Source organism: Saccopteryx leptura, chromosome 2 (genome assembly GCF_036850995.1).
Source record: "Saccopteryx leptura isolate mSacLep1 chromosome 2, mSacLep1_pri_phased_curated, whole genome shotgun sequence".
Taxonomy (NCBI): domain Eukaryota; kingdom Metazoa; phylum Chordata; class Mammalia; order Chiroptera; family Emballonuridae; genus Saccopteryx; species Saccopteryx leptura.
This window is the reverse complement of record NC_089504.1, coordinates 104,790,532-104,818,382: the sequence shown is the minus strand read 5'-3', so window position 1 is coordinate 104,818,382 and position 27,851 is coordinate 104,790,532. Positions and strand designations below refer to the sequence as shown.

Genomic DNA, 27,851 nt, shown 5'->3' with positions numbered 1-27,851 from the left:
GAGAGAGAGAAGGGGGGAGGAGCAGGAAGCATCAACTCCCATATGCGCCTTGACCAGGCAAGCCCAGGATTTCGAACCGGCAACCTCAGTGTTTCCAGGTTGACGCTTTATCCACTGCGCCACCACAGGTCAGGCTCAATCAGGGGTTCTCAATGGGAATTGTTCAAACACAGAAAGAACGCTCAATGTTAAGATACCAGCAAAATAATGTCTCATATTTCATTATAAATATTTCTCTGTATCAAACTCCTAGGGACAAATATAAACTCTATAAATTACCTTTCAAGTTAATATTCAAAGACCAGAAGATCAAAAGCCAGAATCAAATTATCTTGCCCTCCTAAGGTAAAAGTCCAATAGAATTATGGTCCTTCCCAGTTTATTTTGTTCACTCACAGCTGGCAATGATCTTAATGATCTACATGGATTTTCACAGCAGCTGCAGCCTGGGTATCTTCGAAATAAATGTGTCTCATTCAGCTCCTCAAAAGTTAAATTACCTCCACATCAAATCTATGGTATATCTCAATTTTTAAAAGGCCCAAAGAATTATTAGAACACCCACGATGACCATAACACCTGCCTAACCTCCACAACATTTAAAAAGCAATTATCCCGGACAAAACGATGTTCCCAGAACCCAGTATAGTGGTACCTTGACACACGAGCACTTTAAATCACAGGCAATTTGAGAGACGAGCAGTCACTCGTGGGATTTGAAGTTGTTATTGCCAAAGACAGTGTATAGCAGAAACTCTGTAGTAGAAACTCATGAAGCTAAAGGGAGGAGTATAGCTGGGGATGGCTTTTTACAAGTCAGAATTGCCAATCAGTATATGCCAATTGTCCAGGGTCCATGACCTGCACACTAAAACTAAGTTGAGAGAAATTTTTTACCAAGAACTTGAATTTATTACCATGTGTTCAGCATGGCACACTATCTTCTCAGAGTGGCATTTGAGACACTGTTATCTTGCAAGGTAGAGATCTGCAGTGGTGTAGTCCCAATCACATCTCTAGTATACTCAAAAGCTCTTTATTGTCAAAACTTGCTGGTTCACACTGCGTTTTATTTTTTATTTTTTTTAAGATTTTATTTATTCATTTTAGAGAGGGGAGAGGAAGAGGGGGCGGGGAGGAGCAGGAAGCATCAACTCCCATATATGCTTTGACCAGGCAAGCCCAGGGTTTTGAACCAGCGACCTCAGTGTTCCAGGTTGATGCTTAATCCACTGCGCCACCACAGGTTCACACTGCGTTTTAATGACTGGCATGAGCAATTTAAACCTAAACCTCTCTAGAAGTCTGTATTACAGACAAGTCTTTTGTCTTGAAATTTAAAGCAGCAAGTACTGATATAGTTACCAATGTTCAGCAAATCTGCCGTATATATTTTCCAACATTAAATCCTTTCCTCAAGAGGCTGCTTTCCATCGTCTGATGCGGCCCCTGAGGCTTTTATACATGAATTAAAATCTGGGTCAAGGTCATTCACAATGCCAATGCCTGTGAATGCCAGGGTAGCTCACTCTCATCCTGGCTGGCATTGGCTGTGGCCATCCGGGAGCGTCCCTGCCAGGTTCTGTGACCTTGTTGAAGCCTGTGTCTCCACTACTCCCACACCCACACCGTTCTTTGGTGATGCTTGCACACTTCTGCTTAAGGTCCAATATTGCTCCCTGTCTCTAGAAATAACAATCTGTGGACAAACCTACCTTATGCTTCATGTCAAAATCCCATGTGCTTTAAGGCTTAAACATCTTTGCCAAAAATACAGCAATTAACAGCCTACTGCAGTTATAAAAATCAAATTCATGGCTCAGTATAAGCCTATACAAACTGCCAAGATCAAAATTCCCTGTGTTCACATTAAAGTCTGAAGTCTGGAACAAGCTCTGGCCACCCAGTGCTTCTCCACTTGTATAGTGTTCTGCTAAATTGCATTCCTGTTTGATTTCTCAGTGTGCTGACTCGTACAGCACAAATTGGGAGTTTTAGATGTTTCATTCTACACAACACAAGGTCTCTGCCCTGCTCTGCCTCCATCCCCACTCCTTCCTACCCATCAAGACAGCCTGTTCTTTACAATTTTCAGTATAAGAATAGTAATCAAGTGTACATTTCCTGTACAGGTGGGCCAGGTCCGCCTCCCAAACTTACCGTTTAAGTAAGTCACTAACTTTCTGGGTAGAACAAGAGTTAACAGCGTGTTAGGCTGAAAGTGTCCCCTCCATGTGGAAGTAAACTTCAGGAATGAAAAGCAGTGATTCCTCCATCAGTAATACTATACACATAACATAACTACTCTTAAAGACTTTTAAATACACTGCAACAATTCTTCCCTTTGTAAAATCCTTCATGGTGGCTTCAACTCTTCTCTTCTGTCCTCACTTTTTCTCACATGTCATTTCACCCATGAAATGTTCCCTTGATGTCTTCAACCTCATGAAACCTGAGGCCCTGGCCCAATGCTTTGCAAAGGGGTGGGCTGAGGACCAACAGAACGTCTTAAGAGTTGTTAAAACATGTACTACAGGGCCCATCAATGCTCACCAAGTCTGGGGTAAAGCCCTCTAGAATGTGCATTTCAAGTTCTCTAGGTGATTCTCTGGTGCTCTCAAATCTGAACCTCGTTTTGGACCTAATCATCACTGATTACTTACTATTTGTCCTATGATATTATTTGGCATTTACTGCCCTATAAGATCCTTGGAGAAATTTTTTTTTGGTTTCACTTCTGAATTTGGTTCTTATATATAGCAACTGTTCAAGAGTGTTAAAAGTTAACTAATTTTTACACTCTCAAAAGGACTAGATCTCACGTTTTATCCTACCGATAGTGTCTAGAAGTACACAGGCAAAACAATTATAAAGCAATTCCAGTGGCTCCTTGGGTTACAACAGTCTATGTTTCAAGTTTGCGATGCTAACGCCCATAAAAATTTTTAAAAATTGAGACGTTTTGGCTTACATTGTTAGCATCATATTTAGACTACATGGGCCAGTTTGGTTGTGCACAGCAGAATTCACAGTAACACGGCCTGTGTGTTTCTATGTTCTACATCAGAGGTCCCCAAACTACGGCCCGCGGGCCACATGCGGCCCCCTGAGGCCATTTAGCCGGCCCCTGCTGCACTTCCAAAAGGGGAACCTCTTTCATTGGTGGTCAGTGAGAGGAGCACATTGACCATCATTAGCCAAAAGCAGGCCCATAGTTCCCATTGAAATACTGGTCAGTTAGTTGATTTAAATTTACTTGTTCTTTATTTTAAATATTGTATTTGTTCTTTTTTTTTTTTTTTTTTTTTTTTACTTTAAAATAAGATATGTGCAGTGTGCATAGGGATTTGTTCATAGTTTTTGTTATAGTTCGGCCCTCCAACGGTCTGAGGGACAGTAAACTGGCCCCCTGTGTAAAGTTTGGGGACCCCTGTTCTACATTATGGTTTTACAACTGTGTTAGAATAAGTAAGTGATATAAACTGAGGTGTTTCAACTTACACCAAAATTCAGGTCATGTTGCTACATAAGAACGGAACTCCATGTAATTGAAATATTTGACTCTGCTTCACGATGTAGAATCTTCACCAATGTAGGCTTTCTGAGTTCCTTTTCTTTTTTTCTTCTTCTATTTTTTTTACAGAGCGAGGGATAGACAGGGACAGACAGAAACGGAGAGATGAGAAGGATCAATCATTAGTTTTTCATTGCACGTTGCAACACCTTAGTTGTTCATTGATTGCTTTCTCATACGTGCCTTGACCGCGGGCCTTCAGCAGACCGAGTGACCCCTTGCTTGAGCCAGTGACCTTGGGCTCAACCTGGTGAGCTTTTGCTCAAACCAGATGAGCCCGCGCTCAAGCTGGCGACCTCGGGGTCTGGAACCTGTGTGTTCCGCATCCTAGTCCGATGCTCTATCCACTGCGCCACTGCCTGGTCAGGCCCGAGTTGCTTTTCTTAAATGCAGGCCTATGTATTGCAAATTTCTAAGCATTTTCACTGCACTGAAGAACTGCCTTTCTTTAGCAAGTTGAGTCCTTGGCATCTCCTACCACCTTTGTAAAATTTTGATTTTGATTGAATTTATTGGGTGACACAGGTTAATAAAATTATACAGGTTTTAGGTGTGCAGTTCTAGAAAACTCTCTGTATATTGTTCGTTCACCCCTCCCCCCCCACCACGTCACTTCCCGTCACCACTTACCCTCCCTTTCCCCTCTTCTACCGCCCACCCTCTCTCTTGTGGTCCCCATACAGTTGTCTGTCTTGAGTTTTATTTCTTTTAAAAACTTTATTATGCAATGGTTTACAAATATCATTGCATAGTCAACTGTTTAAAATGATGATCCAGTCTTGCTCATTTTGCAGAGATTGCAAGGAGGCAGGAGGAGCGGTGTTTCAGTACTTTATCTCGGCTCGCATGTATCCCGAGAGACAGCAGAGGTCACTGACCATGTCCTCACACAGTAACAGGGCCTGAAAAGCTTGGTTCTTGCTGGGTTCCCAGGTCTTACACTAAGCAGCTATGTACGTCCACTTTTGGAATGCTTGTAAATAGGAGGCTGTCTGAGTTTTTACACCAAACCCTGCATTGTGAAGACCCTGCAGTCAAACGCGGGGCAGGAGGCAGTTTCAGCACCCAGGTATCATGCTCTCGGGCTTTGGAAAATCCATTCCCCTCTAACATGAGCTTACAATAAATTAATTCAAAAGTCCAGGAGACTCTTTGCATCTGATATTAAAGTTAATTTTAAAACCGTAACAGTTGATTACTAAACTGAAAAGTTTCATTGAAATGCTTCCTTGAAAACTCTTCCTTATTTTCAAAACATTTAATTTCATCTGAATTTCATGTGGTACAAAAGTACTGCATGCCTGAACCTGTGACTTAAATAGAAGATTCTTTCAGTTATTCAGGCCACCCTTCCTTCAGAGTCAAATAAGAAACAAATCATACTATGCAGAGCATACACTGGATAGAAAATTTTCCTTTATATGAACAAAAATATTTGGACATTTCAAATTTCCTATAGCTTAGCAATCCAGGTTATGTTGACAAATCTGGTAAACTGTCAGGAAGTATATCACACATACAAAAGAAGTCAAACCGCAGATATTCTAAACCTTAAATTGAAAACAGTGTCCAATTTAACTGTTTTCTTGTATTTTTTTAAGAAGATACTCCATCTGTAAATTTAAGTTTGGTTGGCCCCTTTTAGTCCTTTTGCTCAATATTTTAAACACTTCCATTTTCTTCTTTTTGTAGAGTCTTTGAGCTTCTTCTCTCTCTTGCTTTCTCCTCTCAAATTCCTGAAATTGTTAACATATGTAATTTTCATTAGTAACAAACATTAGCTATAGTACACAATTGTGCTGAAATAGGTACCACCATACAAACTCTTTAGATTTTTCTTTTATTTTCAAAATATTGTTACCCATTACTAAAGTAGTGTACTTTTTTGCCTTTGCACTAGAATAGTGGTCAGCAAACTGTGGCTCACGAGCCACATGCGGCTCTTTGGCCAGCTTAGGAGTACCCTGATTAAGTTAATAACAATGTACCACCTATATAGTTTAAGTTTAAAAAATTTGACTCAAAAGAAATTTCAATCGTTGTAATGTTGGTATTTGGCTCTGTTGAATAATGTGTTTGCTGACCACTACACTAGAATACATGCCATAACATAGTTATTTAACAAGCTAATTATTCATATGCAAATAAAATCAGAGTACAGAAGAGAGAAGGCATATCTCTGAAATAATTTTATTTAACTAGATCCACTGTAAAGTTAAAAGGGGTGTTAGACTTTAACTAGTCCATATAATGCTAAAATCTGATATTCTTTTTAATTTGCCATCTGACAAATTTTTTTTTAGTGAGAGAGACAGACAGGAAAGGAGTGAGATGAGAAGCATCAATTCATAGTCATGGCACTTCGATTGTTCATTGATTGCCTTGCCGGGGGCTCAAATATTACTATACATAAGAATTTCTTGAAGTACTATATAGTTAAAAATTGCAAGTTCATGAACCAAACTCTTAGTAAACATTATCCCAGAAGCTCACATTATTAAACTATGAGCAATATCTTTAAAGCTCTATTCTTGCCTGACTAGTGATGGTGTATTGGATAGAGCATCGACCTGGGAGGCTGTTGTCCCAGGTTCGAAACCCTGAGGTCCCTGGCTTGAGCGTGGGATCATCAAAATGATCCCATGGTCACTGGCTTGATGCCCAAGTCATTAGCTTCAACAAGGGGTCACTGGCTCAGCTGGAGCCCAACAGTCAAGGCATATATGTATGAGAAGCAATCAATGAACAACTAAGGTCATGCAACTATGAGTTGATGCTTCTCATCTCTCTCCCTTCCTGTCTTTCTCTCTTAAAAAAATATATTCTTGATCACCTCTCAAAATAATATAAATAGTTAAGGAATTTGAATATGTTGAAAATCTCCAACTATGCTCATACCATGCATTTATTCAACAAATATTTACAAAGGACATACTATATATCCACACTAAGAAGCATAGCTTATATATTATTAGCATAAATAGGAAAAAGGAGTCTGAATATTTTGAAAGATCTTACTTGTTTCTTAGCAGCACGCTTAGCTTGTACCCGTTCATATTCTTCTTGTGCTTTTTGATTTGATGTTTTCTTTTTATTTTTCTTTGGAGCAGTAATGAAGCTTTGTAGGATAAAAAAATTAATCCGCAAAGATTAAAAAATACGTAACTAAAATTATGATAACTATGTCAAATATATATATAGTACTTATACGATAGAACTTCACTAATGTTAATAAAAATATAGTCACAGCTCTCAAGCTAGATTACAAGTTAAATCACAAGGAGACTCTTGGAAAAATATTTCAACCAAGGAAAATAAAGAAAATTTTGAAAGACCTCGGAATGTTAAACATTTTTTAAAAACAAAGCAAAAAGAACAAGAAACCAGCATATGAATGGCAGAAATGACAGGCTGAAGGTGGCATTAAACTGAAGGACATAATGGAAATTGTGGGTGTCCATAAACTTTAATCCCCAAGTTTTTTTGATCACTTCATCCCTACTTTTACTTCATCTACCACACCTCCAGTTAGAACTCCTCTTTCTTGAAGCACTTCTCACCTCTCTGAAGGTGTGCCCCCATGCTCTGGCTAATTTAACCACTTAGGTCCACACTCCATCCATTTCTTCAGGCTATTGATTCATTAATAATCTTCCCTTTTCCAGTCTCTCAACTTTTCCTTACACCAACTCCATAAACACAGTATAAAATATTTCAGTAGCTACTTATTTAAAGTAAACAAATGCATTAATTACCTATCACTGAAGTCTAGATCAGTGGTAGTCAACCTGGTCACTACCGCCCACTAGTGGACGTTCTAGCTTTCATGGTGGGCGGTAGCGGAGCAACCAAAGTATAAATAAAAAGATAGATTTAACTATAATAAGTTGTTTTATAAAGATTTATTCTGCCAAACTTAGTGAAAATCTGACATAAAGTACTTGGGTCTGACCAGGCGGTGACACAGTGGATAGAGCGTCGGACTGGGATTCAGAGGACCCAGGTTTGAGATCCCCAAGGTCGCCAGCTTGAGCGCAGCTCAACTGGTTTGAGCAAAAGCCTACCAGCTTGAACCCAAGGTCGCTGGGTCCAACAAGGGGTTACTCAGTCTGCTGAAGGCCCGAGGTCAAGGCACATATGAGAAAGCAATTAATGAACAACTAAGGTGTTGCAATGCACAATGAAAAACTAGTGATTGATGCTTCTCATCTCTCTCCGTTCCTGTGTGTCTGTCCCTGTCTGTCCCTCTCTCTGACTCACTCTCTGTCTCTGTAAAAAAAAAAAAAAAAGTACTTGGTAAGTAATTATTATTATATGCCTTAACTTGCTGTAACTCTGCTTTATAAATTTTATAAAGTAAAGTTACTTCCCTACTTTATAAATCACCAATACTGTGGAACCGGTGGGCGGTTAGAAAATTTTACTACTAACAGAGATACAAAAGTGGGCGGTAGGTATAAAAAGGTTGACTACCCCTAGTCTAGATACTCTTCAAGCTACCAACCTCTCATCACCTATTGTTTCATAGCCAAGGATCTAGAAAGAACAATGAAGAGTTTAAGGTAGTCACTTCACATTAATTTAATTTTTTTTTTTTTTTTTTTGGTGACAGAGACAGAGAGAGGGACAGACAGGAAAGGAGAAAGATGAGAAGCATCAATTCTTCATTGCAGCTCCTCAGTTTTCATTGCTTTTTCAAATGTGCCTTGACGGGAGTGGGGGGGAGGACAGGACACTCCAGCAGAGCACATGACCCCTTGCTCAAGCCAGTTGCCTTGGGTTTCAAGCCAGAGACGATGGGGTCATGTCTATGATCCTGCGCTCAAGCTGGTGAGCCCGCACTCAAGCCAGCAACCTTGGGGTTTCGAACCTGGGTCCTCTGCATCCAAGACGGATGCTCTATCCACTGCGTCACCACCTGGTCAAGCCACATTTCACTTCTTAACCCTGCAATCTGATTTCTGCTCTCATATTGCAATCAAACTACCAATGTCAGAACAGTAATGATCTTCTAGTCAAATATAACGATCAAGTCAATGGGCACTTCTCAGTCTCAACTAACTGACCAGTCACTCTTTTGAAAAGTTCATTCCCTTAGTTTTGGTGACATTCTTTTCTCCTGATCCTGTCTATCTGCTCCTCTCAGTGTGCCATGTGCTTTTCCTTTCTAACTCCAGGTCCCTACCCCCACCCAGGTGTTTCTCTCTTTGGTCTCTATATTCTTGGACAGTCATATCCATGATCATGGCTTTGAGTGCTACATGTAAGGGTAAGAACTTCATCAGAATTACAGGTTGAAATTCTTCTCTCCAATGTCACTAATTATTGCCTAGACCACAAATCCAAAGACCTGTTCTCAGTCCTGACTTTCCTCAGACTTTACAGTATTTGAGAATTGACCGATTCCTACTCTGCAGTTTTCCTATACTGACAAAGCTGTCACTGTCTTCTCCTCTTTTGATAATTAAAGCAGTTCTATTTAACATCTTCAATGACAACTTTTCCCTGCTTTCACTTCAAAATAAGAAATCTTTAAAAAATATTATTTTTACGTAAGATTAGAATTTTATGTCATGATTAAACCCTCCTCACTTGTTATCACTGGGAATGATTCATTCCTACATCTCTAGCGCCATTTTTTTTGCCAGAGTTTTACACCTATCATTCAATAAAATGATTGAAAAACCTACTGAAAACTGATTTTTTAGTTTTCAACCGCACTTTTTCCTGTGGTCCTAGTTCCTACTATGTTTGGCACAAGTAACTCGTTATTTTAAAGGACAGTATTTTAGTAAAACAAAATGTTATGATCCCAAGTAACACCAGACTACTCTGAAAGATTAGATTTTAGCATGGTTTTTAACTTGGATTATTGCGGAGAAAGCTTTAAAATTATCACTTATAAAACCAGAGTGTTAAGGAGATATGCCATTTCTTTTTTAACTGATATTAAGTCCATATCCTCTGGGGGAAAAAAGTCCGGATTGGTAATAGTAGCAACATCAGTAATAGTTACATAGCACTCCCCAAGTACCATATACTTTTTAAAGTATCTTTTAACATGTGAATTCACTTAGTCTTCACAATGTCATTACAGGTCGGGGACATTATAGTGTCTGTGAATAATTCATTCTGGAGAGGTACAACATGGCAACTCTGAATAAATTCTAATTACTATTATTTCCATTTCAGAGAAGAGGACATTGGGCACCAATATGTCAAGTCCAGCTCCAGAGTCCATCCATGCTGTTAACTATTAAACTATACCTCTCAAATATTAGTTTTTTTAAAAAAACAAAACATATAATAACAGGCATTAACCGTGGTCCAAGTAAGTTAAATGTACTTGAGAGGTGAAATCTAAAACCCAGATACTTTAATTCTCATCCCATTACTTAAATTAGGCTAACCTAGCCTAATTCAGTCATTTCACATAAAAACAAAGCCTCCACGAAAAAAATTTCCCCTATACTGTGACTTCTAAAATGTCTCAAATAACAATTCTAATTTCTACATAAATTGTTCTATAATTCCCCTCATAAAATACTACATTTAAAACAAAGGATTTCAAAAAAGGACAATACATACTTTACCCTTTCTTTGTTACATTGATCTTTTGGCTGAGGCTTGTCAATGCTACAATGTTCTTCAGACAAAGCCTGATCGACATCACACTGCTCAACTGTCAAAGTCGGATTAACTTGTTCTGACAAAGGCTGGTCAATTTTTCTACGTTGCTTTCTGAGTCTTTCCTCTTCAGCTAAATAGAGATGTTTCAGATGATCAGGATATCGATCTCTGAACTGGGATTCCTGTGAGGTTTGAGCCTTCTTTTCCCTCCATAGCAACTTCTTGTAATTTTGATGAATCTTCAATTTTCTTTGAAATGCAAAGCCTTGTCCTACAATGAAAAATAACAATTATTAATTACTTTCTCAGGAAATAAATTGCATGAAAAATGTAGCTGTTGATTTTAAATGAAAACCTTTTCCATCACATTCATATGCTAGAATTACTTTGTTTTGCTTTGAAGATTATTGCAAAAAACAAGTTTAAACTAATGGAGTTAGTTCTCCGCAAAAAAAACAAGCAAACAGCCCTGCAGACACTTCAAGTAAGAATCTCAAATAAGGTAAAAATGACTAGGATGTCGCACAGCTCTAGCTTATTGTACTCACAACTCAAAATCCATCCTTAATTCATCTAATCTCCTTAATTAATCTAAAAGAGTTCATCTAAGTCTTCAATACATACTTAAGACAAAAACTACACATTACAACTATAACGCTCGCAAAAATTAGGGGTTCAGGGAACGATACTCCAGTATTTTCAGCCTTTTGTATAGTGCATTTTCACCAATGAATTAAGAGTTGGTTTTGCATCTCATTTGCATAATTGAACAATATTCTTTGACTTGTCATTTGCTTTTCTGATGTTCTTGTTTAATGGGAAAAAATACCAAATACTTTTTTTTATTGCTTCAGATTCATTTTGAAATATCCCCTAATTTTTATAAGCAGTATATTTACCTTCAAGACACTACTATATGACTTACTTTTAAAGGCAAGTCAACACAAGAGAGAGAGGACGATGTATGACTTTCTGCACAGGTTACTGAACTTATTTAATATTTGTACATTCCAGACGAGACCCGAGGAAACTTAAGAGACAAGAAGACAAAACGGCAAACACAAACTAAAGTGAAGAAAAGGATGATCAGTAAAAGAAAACCGGAGGGCTCTGTGTTACTTGTAATGGGCAAGGTATGGGGCAGATTTCTGGCCCTGTCCTTCTGTCTATCCTTTCCTTTATTACATGCACAAATGGACTCGTAGGTGCTACGGTTCCACAGAGAAATGAAGAGGAGTTCTGATCAAATGGGGATAAGCCAGGAAGACGTTTAGAGATACAGAGTAAGCAACACTGCCTCGTCTTCCCACCCAGAGCCGAGACATCTACTGCTTCAGCCTGCTTAAGAATCACTTGCTCTGCCCCACGCAGAGCCGAATCTAGTTCCTAAAGCCCGCTTCCCTGCTTGGAGGCCTCGTATGCTAGGACTCCACCGGCCTAGGGACTTGTAAAGGCTGCGATCCCACATACCCTCGCGAACGCTCCCCACGAAGGCATGCAGGTGGTTAGGTCGCCACGTCCTCTGTTTCACATTCTTATTCTTGAATCCAGTTGGAGAATTGCCCTCCGCACATGTCCCAAAACTCCCTGACCGCCGCCTCGCTGCCGGCCTCACGGGCGCCATGGCAGAAATCCACAACGGACGCTGTCAAAACACGTCACCAGACCAAAGCAATCCATCGCCCACCGCCAGTGTAGATCGGAGCTCTACTAATTTTGCCTGTGCCACTTTCAGCGGAAACTCTGGCCTCCTGACCACGTTTGCGCCACCTACAGCTCGGGAGGGTGACCGTCATGGCAGCTTCCGGCCCGCTCCCGGGGAACCAGGACTTGTCCACGTTGCATGCCAAGTTGCAGGGGCTGCTTCAGTTTTTGAGGGAAGCCCTAGGCATTTCCAATGCACATACAGTGGACTTCTATACGGAGTCCGTGTGGGAGCAACTGATTGACTTGCCCCCGGAAACTGTGCTGAAGGTGCTCAAAAAGTTCACGGCAGAGGCGGAGGCCCGGCCCCTGAAGGAGCGCCCCCTGGTGGAGGCTGCGAGAGGCGCAGGTGAGTGACAGTGGGCGGGGCGGAGCAGGGGGGTGGAGGGAAGGCCCCGCCCCGCAAGGCGTGCCCTCCGCGGAATCCGAGCGGAAGCCGGGGAGCCGGGGAGCCGGGGGCGGGGCTGGATTTTGTAGTAAGCCGGTGGGGATCAGTTTACCGAAGTGTTACTGCGGTGACGTTTTCCCAGGGTCTCACTTTCGTCCCCAGCTGCTTGCGTTATTGCAGCAATTTAAAGGGAACTCGAAACAGGCAGGGGCGTTCATTCACTTAGTAATTCGGGAATCACTTTTGAAGGGGGAGGGAGCAGTGTTCTCACGATGTTTGTAGTTTCCTTGTGGAAACTCGGCAGAAGGTGAATCAACACTTAATACATCAAGGTAATTCAAGTGATTATCATAGCCCAGAAGAAAATGTGCAAGGAGAAAGCGCCGGCCTCCCGTGAGCCCCGGGAACCGCAGCGGCCCCGAGCGGGAAAGTGCGGGGCTGACGTAGGTTCAGGTGTTGGCTGAGACCAAGGGCGGAGCCTCGTGGAGGCCAGAGGCGGGATCGCGTAGGGCTCTCCAGTCTGGGGAGCATATTGGATCTTTTTTTTCTTTTTCTTTTTTTGTGGCAGAGACAGTCAGAGAGAGGGACAGATAGGGACAGACAGACAGGAAGGGAGAGAGAGATGAGAAACATGGATTCTTCGTTGCGGATCCTTAGTTGTTCATTGATTGATTTCTCACATGTGCCTTGACGGGGAGGGGGGCCACAGCAGCCCAAGTGACCCCTTGCTGGAGCCAGGGACCTTCGGCTCAAGCTAGTGAGCTTTGCTCAAACCAGATGAGCCCGCGCCCAAGCTGGCGAACTCGAGGTCTCGAACCTGGGTTCTTCGCATCCCAGTCCGACGCTTTATCCATTGCGCCACCAGGCGGATATTGGATCTAAATGTGGTGGGAAACTTTGGAGGCATTTAGTCAACATCGTGACCTAACTTATGTTCGAATGGGTAACTGTTATTTGAGGAACAGACTCGTGGGGCGAAAGCAGAGAGGCCAGTGAGAAACCCGTTTCAGTAGCACAAGAAAGATATGCTGATGTGGACTGGGCTGGTAGCAGTAAAGATCTGGAATGTTTTTACTAGTTCAGCTGAAAATTATAAAATATCTGCTGTATGCCATGAATTTCTGTAGGTTGTGGGGGTTTTGCCCTCAAGAAACTTAGCTTCAACCAAGCCTAGTGTATTTTGGAAATAGAAGGATGAGAGGACACTAACAAGCTGCTAGGTTTTCTCCTACTTTGCTTCCAGGTGTTCCCAACCTTGCCCTTGCTAGTGAACCTATTTATTGAGCAGTCTGAATGCAAAGCACCACTAGAGGAGCCTCCTATAATAGGAGTTGGTAAATAATGGTTTCTTTAAAAAGTTACAGTTTATTGTTGAAAAGTTAGGCATGTCTTCAGTTTGCTCACTTAATATCCATTATTTATGGTAATATAGCAACTTAAACTCCAAACGGGCAGAGACCATATGTGCTTTATAAACAGACGTATTCCCAGTACCTGGTATCTGTCCAACAAAAATGGAATCTAGTCTCAATAGTTCACTTTTGACATGTCTCTGGCCCTGCAAACTTTTTTATAGAAAACATTCAATTTTCAGATGGTCAACTGCATTCAATGTTAAAAATAATGAATTTTTATTAGTTATGTTTATAAGGAAGATGGACATTTTCTCCATTCCTCAATGTCAGAGAAGAGTAGTAGAATCCTTTGACCAAATTTGTACTTTAAGGCTTGCTAGCTACTATATACAATTTTATTTGGCAGTTAAATTTTTAGACTTTGAGTCTGATGGGGCTCAAACTTCAGTTCTAGCACTTACCAGCTGTGTGACCTTGGAGAAATTCATTCATTCAGCAAATAATTACCGAGTGTCTCCTGTGTGCCAGCACTTTTCCAGGAGCTGGGGAAATAGCACTAAAGAAAACAAAATCTCCACATTCATCTTGCTTGCATTCTAGAGGGAAGAGTTAGACAAAAGAAAAAAACAAACAAACAAAAAAACTGCCCCAGAGAAAAATTAACTAGAAGAGGAAGGGGTAGATAAGGGGAAGTGTTGGGAGAACAGCTGTGTTAAGCTTGTTCATTTGCACTTTGCATGGTTAGTGTGTGAGCATGAGGCAGGGCCATGTGTGCATAGTCTATGTAAGGCCGCGGATGCTCTGACTCAGGGTGGTGTTTGGTGGATCACTTGCCTGCTCATCAGCCCACCTTTGTGAGAATCTAATAAACAGGAATGACCCAACGCTTTCTAGCTCTGCAGTTCCTCTACTCTCTTCCCAAATTCAATGTGGATATGCCTGACCTCGGCCACTGGTATTACATAAAGTACAGGAGGAAAGTATGTTTGCAATTTTAAATAGGTTGTTTCAGCAAGACCTCACGGAGATTACTCTGGGGGGAAAAAAATCTAAATAAAGAAAAGAATGAGTCACTAAGCTATCTGGCGGGAAAGCATCTCAGACGAGAACAGGGAGCGCAAAGGCCCTGAGGTGAGCATGAGTGGTGTTTTAAGGAGCAGCAAAGAACTGGAACAGATTTCCATCAGGTACTCACATGGAATGTGGTTTTCTGCTGGTTTCCTCTGAGGAGTTACAAATAAACGCAATTCTCAGAGCTGCAACAAGCTAAGGCACAGTGTATGGAGTACACTAACATATGTTTGGCACAATCATTTGATGTTTTATGAGACCAGGTTGTTACTGAAAATTTTCAGGGTAACCATTTCAGTAGATTTTTCTTGCCAGGTGATCCTCTGGCCCAGTCAAGAGTCCTGAAAGTTTCTTCTCCTCTGTTCCACTGAAAAGACCTAGCTTAAAAAAGATAAACAAATAAATACATTTATAAAAAGAATCTTGATTCTCCAAGGTAAAAAGAAACAATATTGAAAATAACTATATTTCAAGGGCATAAATTACGGGTGTTCTGTATTGAATTGTGTCCCTCCAAAATGAATATGTTGAAGCTCTAATCCCCAGTGCAACTGTATTTGGAGGTGGGGCCTTTAAGAAGATATTCATGTTTAATGAGGTCATTCAGAGTCCTAATCCAATAGGAAGAGGACGGGACACTAGGAGGGAACAGCCCAGGGAAACTGTGTGAGGATATAGAGAGAAGTCATCCATCTGTAAGCCACAGGAGACGCTTCAGAAATCAACGTGGTCAGCACCTTGATTTGGGGCTTGCAGGTTCCGGAACTGTGAGAAAGAGCATATACTTTCTCTTTGTTGCTCATGCCATCTAGTCTGTGGTATGTTGTTCTGACAGCCTGAGCGGATGAGGAAATGGGCTTGGCAGACTACCCGGACTCCGGTCCTGGCTCCCCCACTTAGTAGCTTTGTTAACTTAGGCTTTAACTCTTCGTGCCTCAGTTCCTCATCTGTAAAATGAGGATTATTATGGTACCTACTTGATGGAGTTTAATGAAAGTTAAATGAGTTAACACACAGAAAGGGTTAAGAATACAGTCATCACTCGTCTGTCGCAGGGGCTAGGTTTTAGAACCCCCTGCAATAGGCAAAAATCTGCAAAGTAGTGACCTTATATTTGTTTTATTATTTATATATTTTAAGGCTTTATTTCAATTTTATATTCTTTTAATATGTTTTAATTAATATTTTTTTATATTTTCAAATTTTTTAGGCTAGAAAGTGCTTATTTTACCATAAAAATAATTAAAATAATAAATATATAAAATACCTATATACTGCAAAATCCTCTGATATAGTGAAAAATATGCAATACAAAATTAGATATATACAATTTAAAAGTCTGCGATACAGTGAGACCACGAAAAGTGAACTGCGATATGGCGAGGGATGACTTAATAGCAGCACTTAATCCATTCGTTTATTTGACTAGTGTTTATTGAGCCCCTCTGCCTACCAGACCCTGTTCTAGACCCTACAATCATGATTTTGAACACAACGAAGTCTCTGCACATGGAGCTGATGTTCAGTGAGTGTAGATACCTAGTTAACTTTATAATATCAGGTAGCATTAAATACAATGAAGAAAAGCATGACGGGCAAAGGGAAGTGGAAAATGATGGTGTGGTAGAGAGAAATGCTATTTTAGATACAGGGGTCATGATCGGGAAGTCTTAGCCACCAAGACAGAATTTGAACAGAGACTTGAAGAAAGTGAGAGAGCCAGTCATGCAGCTGTCTGCATGAAACCGGAAAAGTGTTTCAGGCCGTGTGCGGAGCAGGCGCCCCAGTGGAAGCAGGCCAGGTGTGTTGGGAGCACAGCAGAGCTGTTCAGCTTAGACTGGTAAGTGAGGAGGTTTGAGAGTGGGCCTGGGCAACTTCACATGGGACTTTATGGGCCATCCTGAGGGCTTGGCTTTTACTCTTAGTGGAATGGAAAGCTCTTCAAGGGTTTTGTGTGGTGGCAAGATATGTGATTTATGTTTCAAAGGGATAACTCTGACGTCTGTGTAGAGAAGAGGCTATTGGAAGGTAAAGGAGAAACGGGAAGACCAGATAGAGGCTACTGAAATAGTCCAGGGAGGCTAGAGGTAATGGCAGCTCAAAGAAGTCAGGTGATTTCTCTAGCCAATACAATGATAAACACTGTCCAGGTTACTAAAAACGGTTACCCGAAGATTCTAGAAGATGACCTAAGCTAGGCAGAAATATGAGAAGAGTTATTGAAAGGGTTAGAAGTGTAGGAGTTGATGACTTTTTGCTGGAGGTGCTCCAAGTCCCCTTAGATCTGACAGTGGAAAACTACATTCTTCACAGCTCAGGGTGGTAGTGACAGATTTCAGACATCAGAGTTGATGGAAATGTAAGGGTTACGTTCTGGAAGCAGGAGAGTCCCTGCAGGGGACTCTTTAATAACTTGAGTATAAATCTACCTGAATATCTAGTCATCTACCCTCTAAACCACATGCAAGGCAGACCCAGAAAGTCCAGCAAAAATGCAGGCCAAACCAGGGGGATGGTTAACTTTGAAAGTCAGAGTTCCTGGTGCAATTTGCAGGTTTGCTGCACCTTTGCCAGAGTGTGTTCCCCAAAATTCACACAACTTAGATGGCAAAAATCAGAAGTGTTACTGAATTTGTGTATCAAAGGGCAATTATAGGGCGTGTGGAGCAACTGGAAATTTAGGCTGGGAGCCTTAAAAACAAAGGTGAGCCCCACAATCTTACTTATCAGATCTGCCTAAGTCTATTTCTGCCTGCTGATCTATACTCTGTTGCACACTGTTGTCGAGAGAGATTTCTGAGTCCAGGCAAGTTAACTTCTTAGTAGATCAACATCAAAATCCTTAGAAAAAAATAGTCTCTCTACACAAACTATATGCAATTCTGCTTTTTAATCCAAAATTACTAGGTTGCAACAAAACACGAAAATGATTTCAAGTGACTTTTGATGCTGGAGTTAGGTAGCTATATTCAAAAAATTAATGGAAAGTGTGGCCGGGGGTGGGGGAGGGATGAGTTAGTAGGGGCTAATCCTAGCTGGGCTCACATGCTAGGTTTCAGTGGGTATTATAAATATATTCAAAGAAATAAAAGAAAACATACTCTAGGAATTAAAGGAAAATACGGTTTTAATGAACATTTAATTATATGACTTGCTTTATAATTCTTTTAACTGGAAAAATACATACTTGTTGACAAAATTACATCAATGTTATATGTTACCGTTGCATAGCAAGTGATTTTTAAAAAATTTTTTTTTATTTTACTGAAGTTGGAAACGGGGAAGCAGTCAGACAGACTCCTGCATGCGCCCGACTGGGATCCACCCGGCATGCCCACCAGGGGGCGATGCTCTGCCCCTCTGGGGCATCACTCTGCCGCAATCAGAGCCATTCTAGCACCTGAGGCAGAGGCCACAGAGCCATGCTCAGCGCCCGGGCAAACTTTGCTCCAATGGAGCCTTGGCTGCAGGAGGGGAAGAGAGAGACAGAGAGGAAGGAGAGGGGGAGGGGTGGAGAAGCAGATGGGCGCTTCTCCTGTGTGCCATGGCCGGGAATTGAACCCAGGACTCCCGCACTCCAGGCCGATGCTCTACCACTGAGCCAACCGGCCAGGGCTGCATAGCAAGTGATTTAAAACTATACGATCTCACAGTTTCTGTGGGTCAGGAATTCAGGAGCAGATTAAATGAGTGGATATTGGGATGCCCTGAAGTCCCAGTCAGGAGGTTGGCTGGGGCTGCCATTTCCTAGGACCAGATTAGGCTGGAGGATTCCTCTCTGCAGTGTGTCATGCACATAGGTGGCTAGCTGGTGGTGCCTGTTGGCATGAGGCCTCAGTTTCTTACCATGTGATATCCATAGGGTTGCTTGCATGAAGCTTTTATATTTGCACAATATTCTTGTTTCGTCTGTGCTCAGACATAATTATGAAGTTGCTGCAATCACAGACCTTGTCTGATATTGCTGTACTATGAATTTCTATATGTTCAGTTGGAAAACTATGGCCTGTATATTAGTGCATAGATAGGCACTAGCTGACATCTGCCAGTCACAGCTGATTGTTGGTGGTCTCCCCCCCCCCCCACTTTTCAAAAGTATAATTTTACCTATCTTGCAGACTTGTAAAGATTAAAAATGATGTATTGTATCACTTGCCATCCAGTTGGGAATATAGCATATGTTCAATAAATTGTGGTTAATAGATGATGATGATGGCGATAATGATGACTGTGATGGTGATGGTTTAATTAGGTCTTTCCTTGGGAGAAATAAATAGTCACGAACTTCTGGAAGCGTACATGGACCTGTAACAACCTGTGATACATATTCTCTGCCCAATTAACAAATTTCATACTGTTGTCACTGTCGATAGGCTGTCTATATCTTCAAATAAATTATAAGCTCTCTAAAATCAAAGATACAGCATTTGCCTTTTTCATTGTTGTATTCTCAGTACCTTGAACAGTGTCTGGCATCTGGATTACTAAATGATTCTTAAAGAATAAATGAAGTGAAGCATAGAAGCTATAAAGAGTGTTACTGAAAGTATACCTTGAAATATGATACTATTAGTTTTTGATGTCTATGTTATGTTTATTATCTTTGCTTATGTCTGATTTGATCCAACTAATAGGTTTCGTAGCTTAATTTGAGGAAATAGAAATTGGTAACTATTTTTCCCTATATGAAATTGTGGTACTTTATTAAGCATGTTGCAGATAACAAGCAAGATATGCTGAGAATTTGAAGATAAAATCCAGACAAGCACCTCTTCAAGTTAAAACTTCTAAAAGTCATATGTAAGTGAGATTACCCATCTGCAGGAAAAAAGCCACTAGTGACAGCTTCTAAATGCTTAGCTGATAAGACAAACATGTCTCCTATATCTTATCTCAAAGATTAGATTTTATTTGACATACCCCCTTCAAGGTAACTAGGCTGTGTCCTTAGAAAGGAGTAACTATCTCTGTAAACCTGTAACATTATCAAGTGGTTCATTACCTGCTCTTTAGATTAATTGGTCTTCATAAAGTCTAGAAAATTCTCCCAAAAAACAAGAGGGAAATGATATTTTGAGTTAGAATAACCAAAATATTTTATGAAGCATGTTGGTCAAATAAGTTTGTAAATAATGATATATGTATGTTTGCTCGCTTATAGTTGGCATTGGGTGTGGAGGGGCAGACCGGGAGCTTGCTCTCTCTCTTGGTTCCTGAGATTAGCATTAGAGAGGAGAGCAGAGAAAGACCATGTGGAGGAGAGGAGAAGCAACCAAGATGGCAGAATGCTGAAGGAGAAGCCAGTTTGTATAGAGTTCATGCAGAGAGAAGGAGATGGGGAACAGAGGTGAATAAGTCTGGTGAGCTAGAAACCTTTGATTCTAGGAAACTCAGATAGGTCAGTGGCTTTGGGAGCCCTGAATAGAAAGGGAAGTGTTTTCCCACTGTGTGTATTTCTCGCTCATCAGGTGCAAGCTAGGATTAAAGCAAACAGCCTACCAGTTCTTGGCACCGTTGTTTTATTACCGTCTGTCCAAATCCTATGCGAACCTGCATGGGCCAGGCTGCTGTGATGGTGGCTGTGGCTACTGGCTTTACAAAGCAGAAATAGATCTAGACTACAGATGCAACTCAACCAACTACACAGCTTGATTAAAATTTTCTTTAAGAATATCTGGCTTTAATTTTTGTAATTGTAATTCTAAGATTAAGAGAATGTGTCCTAGCAAGTGAGCAATATGGGTTATCATTATAAGTATATATTGCTCAATGTAAGTTAATAAATTGGTATTTTAAAGTCAATTTGTAAAACTTTGGTTCGAACCCATTGTGAAACACCTATGGGACTCCCAGGAAATGCTGTTTCTGTGCCTGCAAAGCTATACTCGGTGACTTGCCCAAGCCCCAGGGCCTCTCTTGACTCTTTTCAGCTACTTGGGGCCTTATGCTGCTTCTCCCATTTCTTGTTATTGTCACTCAAATAATTCTTACCGGGATTGGGTACTGAATGATTGTTTAGATTTGGTTCCTTTCGGTGAGCATCTGCATAATTAATTTACTCTATTTTACGGGAAGAATACAGAAAAGTGTAGGCCCATGATAGATGATTATTTTGTGGAACTTTCTCTTAAATTCTCTCTATGGCATTTAATAGATTACACGTCCTTTTGGCCATCCTAAGTAGATTTCGGTGGCAGTGGTGATGATGGTGACTGGCGCATTGACATTGCGCTCAGAGGTAATTTGGAACACATGGAGCCAGAAAGTGTGCTGGAAATAGAAAGTGAGAACAACAAAGAATCAGCGACATCTGTTTTGCTGTGTTGTGTTTAACATTCATCATTCACTTCCCTTATGTATTTTGTCCTGAATTGTGTTTTCCCTTTTTCTTGGTCTTTTTTAGACTTCAAGTGTGGGAATAATACCACACCACCACAAGACAGCGGCAAGAACCAGCCCCGTTCCTGGGTTGCTTCTGTCGTTATAAGCAAGGGTGGGCAAAATGCAAACATGTCTGTGAAAACCCAGGGCAATTTGCCATCATATTTTGTTTATTTGATATATGGAAAGTGCTTTCATATTTTTTAGATCAGCCTGTTCAAAATTTTAATTTATATTCTAGTTTTTAATGGTATATACCCTTCATTTCAGTTGTGCACCCACCCCAACCCCTTTCCTTTCAATTATTAAAAAGTTCAGTAGGCCCTGGCGGGTTGGCTCAGCGGTAGAGCATCGGCCTAGCGTGCGGAGGACCCGGGTTTGATTCCTGGCCAGGGCACACAGGAGAAGCACCCATTTGCTTCTCCACCCCTCCGCCGTGCTTTCCTCTCTGTCTCTCTCTTCCCCTCCCGCACCCAAGGCTCCATTGGAGCAAAGATGGCCCGGGAGCTGGGGATGGCTCTGTGGCCTCTGCCTCAGGCGCTAGAGTGGCTCTGGTCGCAACATGGCGACGCCCAGGAGGGGCAGATCATCGCCCCCTGGTGGGCAGAGCATCGCCCCTGGTGGGCGTGCCGGGTGGATCCTGGTCGGGCGCATGCGGGAGTCTGTCTGACTGTCTCTCCCTGTTTCCAGCTTCAGAAAAATGAAAAAAAAAAAAAAAAGTTCAGTAAAACAAAGTTCATGGGGAATACTGTCATCTATGGCATCCCCCCCATTCTACTTAAATTATACTTCTGTTTAATCAGAATAAATTTTAGTGCCTTCTATTTCTTTAGATGTCCATTTTATGCTGTCATTTGGTTAAATTCTGTGAAATCACTACCCTTTCACTAGAAGTTTGCAGTTATAGTAATCTATCTTTATGGTTTGTCAGAATTTAGATTCCTTCCCTGGCTTACAAAGAAGAAAAAAAAATCCCTACATGGCTTCAAGACTACTAAGGTTTCTGTCTCTTTTAATATTTTTCCTCTCATCACCTCAGTGTACACTGAGTTCCCCCATAAGTGGCATCAACGTCCTTCCTGTCACTCAGACTCACCATCTCCCAGCTCTTCTTCCTCCATTTCTCTCAGATGTGCTACTTCCTATTTCCACAGCAAATAGCCCCGCCTTTTTAAAAATCTTGCATCAGAATTTTAGCAATAACTAGGCTTTTATTTTTGCCTTCAGACTCTATGTTTCAACTGCTTTTTCATTCAAACTGGTCTCCAGTTATCTTTCAAAATCTTAGTTCTGGTCTTGTCATTCCTCTGCTCAAAAGCCATCAGAGGTCTTCATTTTCTAGAAAATAAAGTTCTTCACCTCCTGGCCTTATCCACATGGGATCTCCTCTATTAATGTCAGCAAATACGAGGCACGATAGAAAGAATGAGTTTTGTGGTTATTGTGTATAGTGTTGAATCCTCATTCTGATGCTTTAGTGCTCTGTAATCTTGTGTATATTAGTTAAGCTTATAGATATATAATAGTAATATATAGTTAACTAATATGTATATGTATAAGCATACCTATCTATCTATCTATCTATCTATCTATATATATATATAAAGAGACAGGAAGGGAGAGAGATGAAAAGCATCAACTCATAGTTGCATCACTTTAGTTGTTCATTGATTGCTTCTCATACATGCGTTGACCCGGCCAGGGGGCTCCAGTTGAGCCAGTGACCCCTTACTCAAGCCAGCAACCTTGGGTTTCAAGCCAGTGACCACGGGCTCATTTTGATGATCCCTCATCCCCTCATTCAAACCAGGACCCTGTGCTCAAGCTGGTGAGCCTGCACTCAAGCTGGTGACCTCAGGGTTTTGAACCTGGGACCACAGCATCCCAGATCGACACTCTAGCCACAGTGCCACCACTGGTCAGGCAGAAAGCTAGTTAAGCTTTTGAGCCCCAGTTTTCCATTTAAAAATGGGGATTAATTCTGGCCTGCATGGGTTGTGTGAAAGTAAATGAGATAGATGTTAAACCTACTCATATAAATGAGTAGGCATAATAAATCTTGTCCATATTCTGGTCCCCTCAGGCAGAGGCAGATGAAACCCAGAGTCGGAAGACCTGTGTTTTTCCATCTCTAACTCTTATTAGCTGTGTACCTTGCACAGACATTGAGCTGTAGGCCTCAGTTTCCTCATCTAAGAAGTAACTGTCTGGGGTGTTCATCAATAACCGGGTGAACAGATAGCTACCCTCAGTCTCACAGGGCTTATGACCAATTAAGTGTTTACATTTTTAAATATTTTAAGAAACATTTTAGCATTCACACACACACAAATCTGGAATTGCTGTTTCTCTTCAAAACAACCCCCCCCCCCAAAAATCAGAAAATCTGGCCGTTTTGTTGTAGTAAATACCTCCCTTTATGGAAGTGTGTTCCTACCTAGCCTCACAAACTGAAGTCATCTTCCTGGCTTCCAGGAGTACTAGAGATCGTGGCTCTCGGTTTGTGGTTTGTGGGCCTCAGTCAGTTTTCATGTAGCCCTTGAGAACAAGTTCAGGAGTTTGCTTCCTGTTCTCATGGGAGACTGAGAACAGACAATGCTTATAGATCATTTGGCTGAAAGATATGTATGGTTGCCTCCAGTGCTCAGATCCTATGGAAACTAAATGATTTAAAGTTTTTAATCTCCATACTTTAATAGCCCCTGCTCTTAATGCTATAATCATGTTGAGGGCTTGAATCAACCTGAATCTTGGAATGACAAAACCTATGACAAGTCATTATTGGGTCAGCCAAGTTAACGGGTGACTGGACTCCCTGCTCGCTCTGACTCCAGATCAACTTTAATCAGGGAGGTGGCTAGAATAATTTGATATCAGTCATCAATTTTTAAGAAGTGTTTTCAATGAAAGTTGAAGGGAAGGAATGTGAGAGAGTGGTATAGAGTTGCCAATGCTTCTCTTACCATTTTCTCTCTACCCATGTAACTTATTCTTCAGCTGACTTGTGTCCTGATAGGCTGTGCATTTCCCTCTAATTTTGTGCATGCAGTTCTCTTTGCCTGGATCTCTTACACCCCATCTATTTAATAAACATTTCTCATCTTCTTTCAAAGCCCAGACCAAACTACTCATCTATATATTTTTTATTCTTATCTTTATTAGAGCACTTAGCATATTGTATTATAATGATTTGTTGCCTTTGATTCTCCCAGTCTAGGATCTAGTCTGTAATAAGTGCCACATAGTAGGCTCTCATTTAACGTTGTTGAATTTAATATGGCTGAGTAGAGTATGTGGACCTTTTTGGTGAGTATAACTGTGTAAGCAAAGAGTAAGAGTAAGGAGCACAGAGCAGAGTATTTATAAACTTATAAATATCTAAAATTAAGGTTATAAAAAATACTGTAGGCAGTTTGTGGGGACTGGTCTGTTAAATTATTCGGACTCATCCTTCCATCAGGACACAGGTCAGTATCATTGTCAGTATCTTAAAGACGACTGATGTTCCTGGAACAAGTATTCCTGGAACAAGTGACTGGTATTTATATAAGGCTCAAAGAAATGGAGGAATCAAAAATAATTCTAAGATTTTGACTGTGGGAATGTCCTGAAGAATAGCAAAAATAGAAAAATCAGCAGAGGAGCTATTTGGGGAAATAATGCATTGTGTTTTAGATACATTAGAGCATCTGTGCTTTAGGTGACTCACAGGTGTTTACACCTCAGGATAAGAGGATGAAGCATTGTTAGCATCACAGAGCTCTTTGACTTTATCTTCATTTAGACCAATACCTCTGCTCATTCTTTATTTTCTTCACAAAACTTTTTGTTCCTTATTATGGTATATTTAAATATTTTCAAACATTTAACTAATCTTAAATTCTGAAATAACCCCACTCTTTGTGAAGGGAATCAGCACCAATTATCAATTTCTGAAACTTAATTCTTTCTTTTAATTTTATTATTTAAATCAAAATGGCAAATTTAAGCTTACAGTTTAGGCTTACATTTTATATGTTTATTCTCTATACGGCAGCCACCTTGAATGATGGCCCCTAAGGAATAAAATTGATTTGACTTTTATGAATTATATACATTACGAAAATTAAGCAAGTAAAGAACAAGATCTGCTGGAGGTATAGTAGTAACTATATGGAGGGAAAAATGTGTATTTAATATAAATTTGTATGTTTCTTTTACTTGGAAAATGATTATAACTGAATTTAGTTATGAGACAGTAGAATAGACACATGTATTTTGTATTAAGGTTGAAATCTAAGTAATGGAGTTTAGCATAAGAATAACAGAAGAAATTAAATTCAAGTTACTGAACTGCATAATGGGAAAAAGTACAATTTTAAGGGAGAGTTGTGACTTAATTTTACTCGCTCAAAATTTCTTGTTAGTAATTTACTTATACTTACAATTACACTTTACCTGGGACAAAAAGTCTTTTTGGAGTGTTGCCACAATAATAAAAACTACTGAAAAGTCTCTTTATTCTTGAAAACGTGGAAGTCTAGGCCCCACGTCATTGTACAGGAAAGAAATACTGGCCTTCTCAGTCAGAGATCAATGGCAGTGTTAGTTACTAAGATACTGGCATTGTTGAGGCACCGTGGGGACTAGATTCACAGTAGTGTTGAGAAATGACAGTTGAAGTAGGAAAGGAAGATGTCTGTTGCTATGAACAAGAGATTGATTTCAGAGCACTTACTTCCCAGAAATAGATTCATTTTTAATGTATCCTTTTTTGAAGTTTTACAGTCTGAAATTTATTTTGTTTGTTTATTTTGCTAACAGTCACATTAATTTATTAAATTAAAATTATTTTTTGATAATATTTACTTATTTTATTCTTCTGATTCTAAATTGAATTTGAAATTGTTGCATTTCTAGCCATATGCTATCTTCTGGTTTCGGTTATTTTCTGAAAATAGATACTTTTGATCATAAGGAATTAAAACATTATAGTAATACAAACTTGAAACTCTTCTTCAGGTCTTTAGGGCGTACTGTGTTACAGTAGCAATAGTGACTTTTGCCCTAACCACTGTAACAAAGTTTAATCTCAGAATTAATACATAATTGCATTTTATATTGTATCACATTCTAAATTTTCTAAATCACTCTTTTTTCCCCCTTGCCATTATAAACATTAGGTCTGAGCTTGGGTTTTATGCTGTCCTAACAGGCTCAGCACTGCTAGTGAAGTCCTCTTAATGGCCTCAGTGGTCACTGCCAACAACAGTCAGAATTTGATTCTCCCAGTGTGGCTGGTGATGCTGCAGTAGTAAGTGTATCGTGGGCTTGTTTTCATTCATTCATCCTTCATGCATTTCCTGCTGAGTGTTATTGTTTCTCAGCTGAGCATGAAGCAGTACAATTGTTTTCTTTCTAGAAATAGATACCACAATGAAACCTTATCATAAAAACATTTATTTCCTTTTTAGAGGCTTATCAGTTGTTTTAAATGTAGAAATTACTCTTTAAATTTCTTGAAACCTTAAGCTCGTTTCTGTAAGAGAGGGCAATGTTGTGGGGAGTGAAGAAAGTTGAAAGAATTAAGAAGGTAAACAAAATGAGTATGAATTAGCTTAAGATATTACACTTATTGATCTCTGCCAGAGGCCGTTCTTGCTAGACCTGATTCTGCCAGTCAGATCTGCCTGGCGCTTTTCTTAACTGCTGTCTTGCCTGATTTCATCTGCCGTCTGCTGAACTTACTATTTTGGCATGGTACTTGAATGTGGGAATTTAGCGCACGCTCCAGCACTGCCATGGGTCACATACCTTGCCATTTAGTATCTGTGTGAACAGGATAAATTGCAGCCTCTTTAACTTTCTACTTCTTCCCCTATAGATGGGGATAAGAGCGCTATGTAACTAGCTCATAGACTATTTCATTTAATGCAAGCTGTTTGGCATGGTGCCTGACACATGGTATATATGTGCAATAAATGAGCAATAGAGCAATAATAGTGGCGAGTTTTTGTCAATCCTAACATAACAGTACTCCGACTTCCTTAAAGTGGCAGATAACATTCAAGTAGGATAACATGTAATTTTGAATTTTTTTTATTTATTAAACATAAATATATGTTCATTAATTGTGTCTATTTTTAGTTTCGAAACATTGGTATTCCTTTTTTTTTACCTTGACATTTTTACAATCCAGTGTGTATATATAACTTTTCTATCTTTCCTTGTACATAGATATCCACTGTTAAAAAAAAAAGTACTTAGAGAGTTCCTGATCTCATATTGTAGTAAATAACATCCCCCCCTGTCTGTTTGCTCCCCTTACTTCCTTATGCCCAATGACCATCTTAAAAGAAACCTCTGTGGAATAGTGATAATAGGGCGTACAGAAACTAAGAGTAAATAGACAAAGCATGTAATGACGCAGAACAGGTACTTCCAGTAGAGGGAGATGTTGGCAAAGTAATCAAGCCATATAACATGCAGGTGCAATGGGCACCAAATTTAAAAACAAAGCTTTCCCTGTGTAAAAACATCTAACTAATGAAAATTAACTAAATTAATTTCAGTAGCACTGTGGATTTTGTTTTGCTAGTTGCCAAACCCACTCATTATACAAGTACCTAGGGAAGCATTATGAGGGCTATACCATTCCACATAGCTTTGCTCCCATACTGTGTCAGAGATGCAAGTATGGACGTGATCATTGACATCTCTCTCTCTCTCTCTCTCTTTCTCTCTGTCTCTCAGTAGATGTGATGTGATG

General features: G+C 40.2%; 2 protein-coding genes across 2 annotated transcripts in view; one reads left to right on the top strand and one right to left on the bottom strand.

The window, feature by feature from the left end:
* Window positions 1-4,796: 4,796 nt before the first annotated feature.
* On the bottom strand, window positions 4,797-11,854 carry CCDC59 (coiled-coil domain containing 59). Its single transcript, XM_066368466.1, has 4 exons — window positions 11,675-11,854; window positions 10,163-10,475; window positions 6,593-6,692; window positions 4,797-5,310 (listed from the first exon to the last, which is right to left on the bottom strand). Exons 1-4 carry the CDS (start codon window positions 11,826-11,828, stop codon window positions 5,149-5,151), a joined length of 729 nt encoding a protein of 242 aa, XP_066224563.1. The 5' UTR covers window positions 11,829-11,854; the 3' UTR covers window positions 4,797-5,148.
* A 24-nt stretch (window positions 11,855-11,878) lies between these two features.
* METTL25 (methyltransferase like 25) overlaps window positions 11,879-27,851 on the top strand; it is a 115,102-nt gene continuing 99,129 nt past the window's right edge. Inside the window, exon 1 of the mRNA XM_066368465.1 lies at window positions 11,879-12,257. Coding sequence (XP_066224562.1) covers window positions 11,999-12,257 — 259 coding nt within the window. The 5' untranslated portion in view covers window positions 11,879-11,998. The remainder of the gene's footprint in view (window positions 12,258-27,851) is intronic.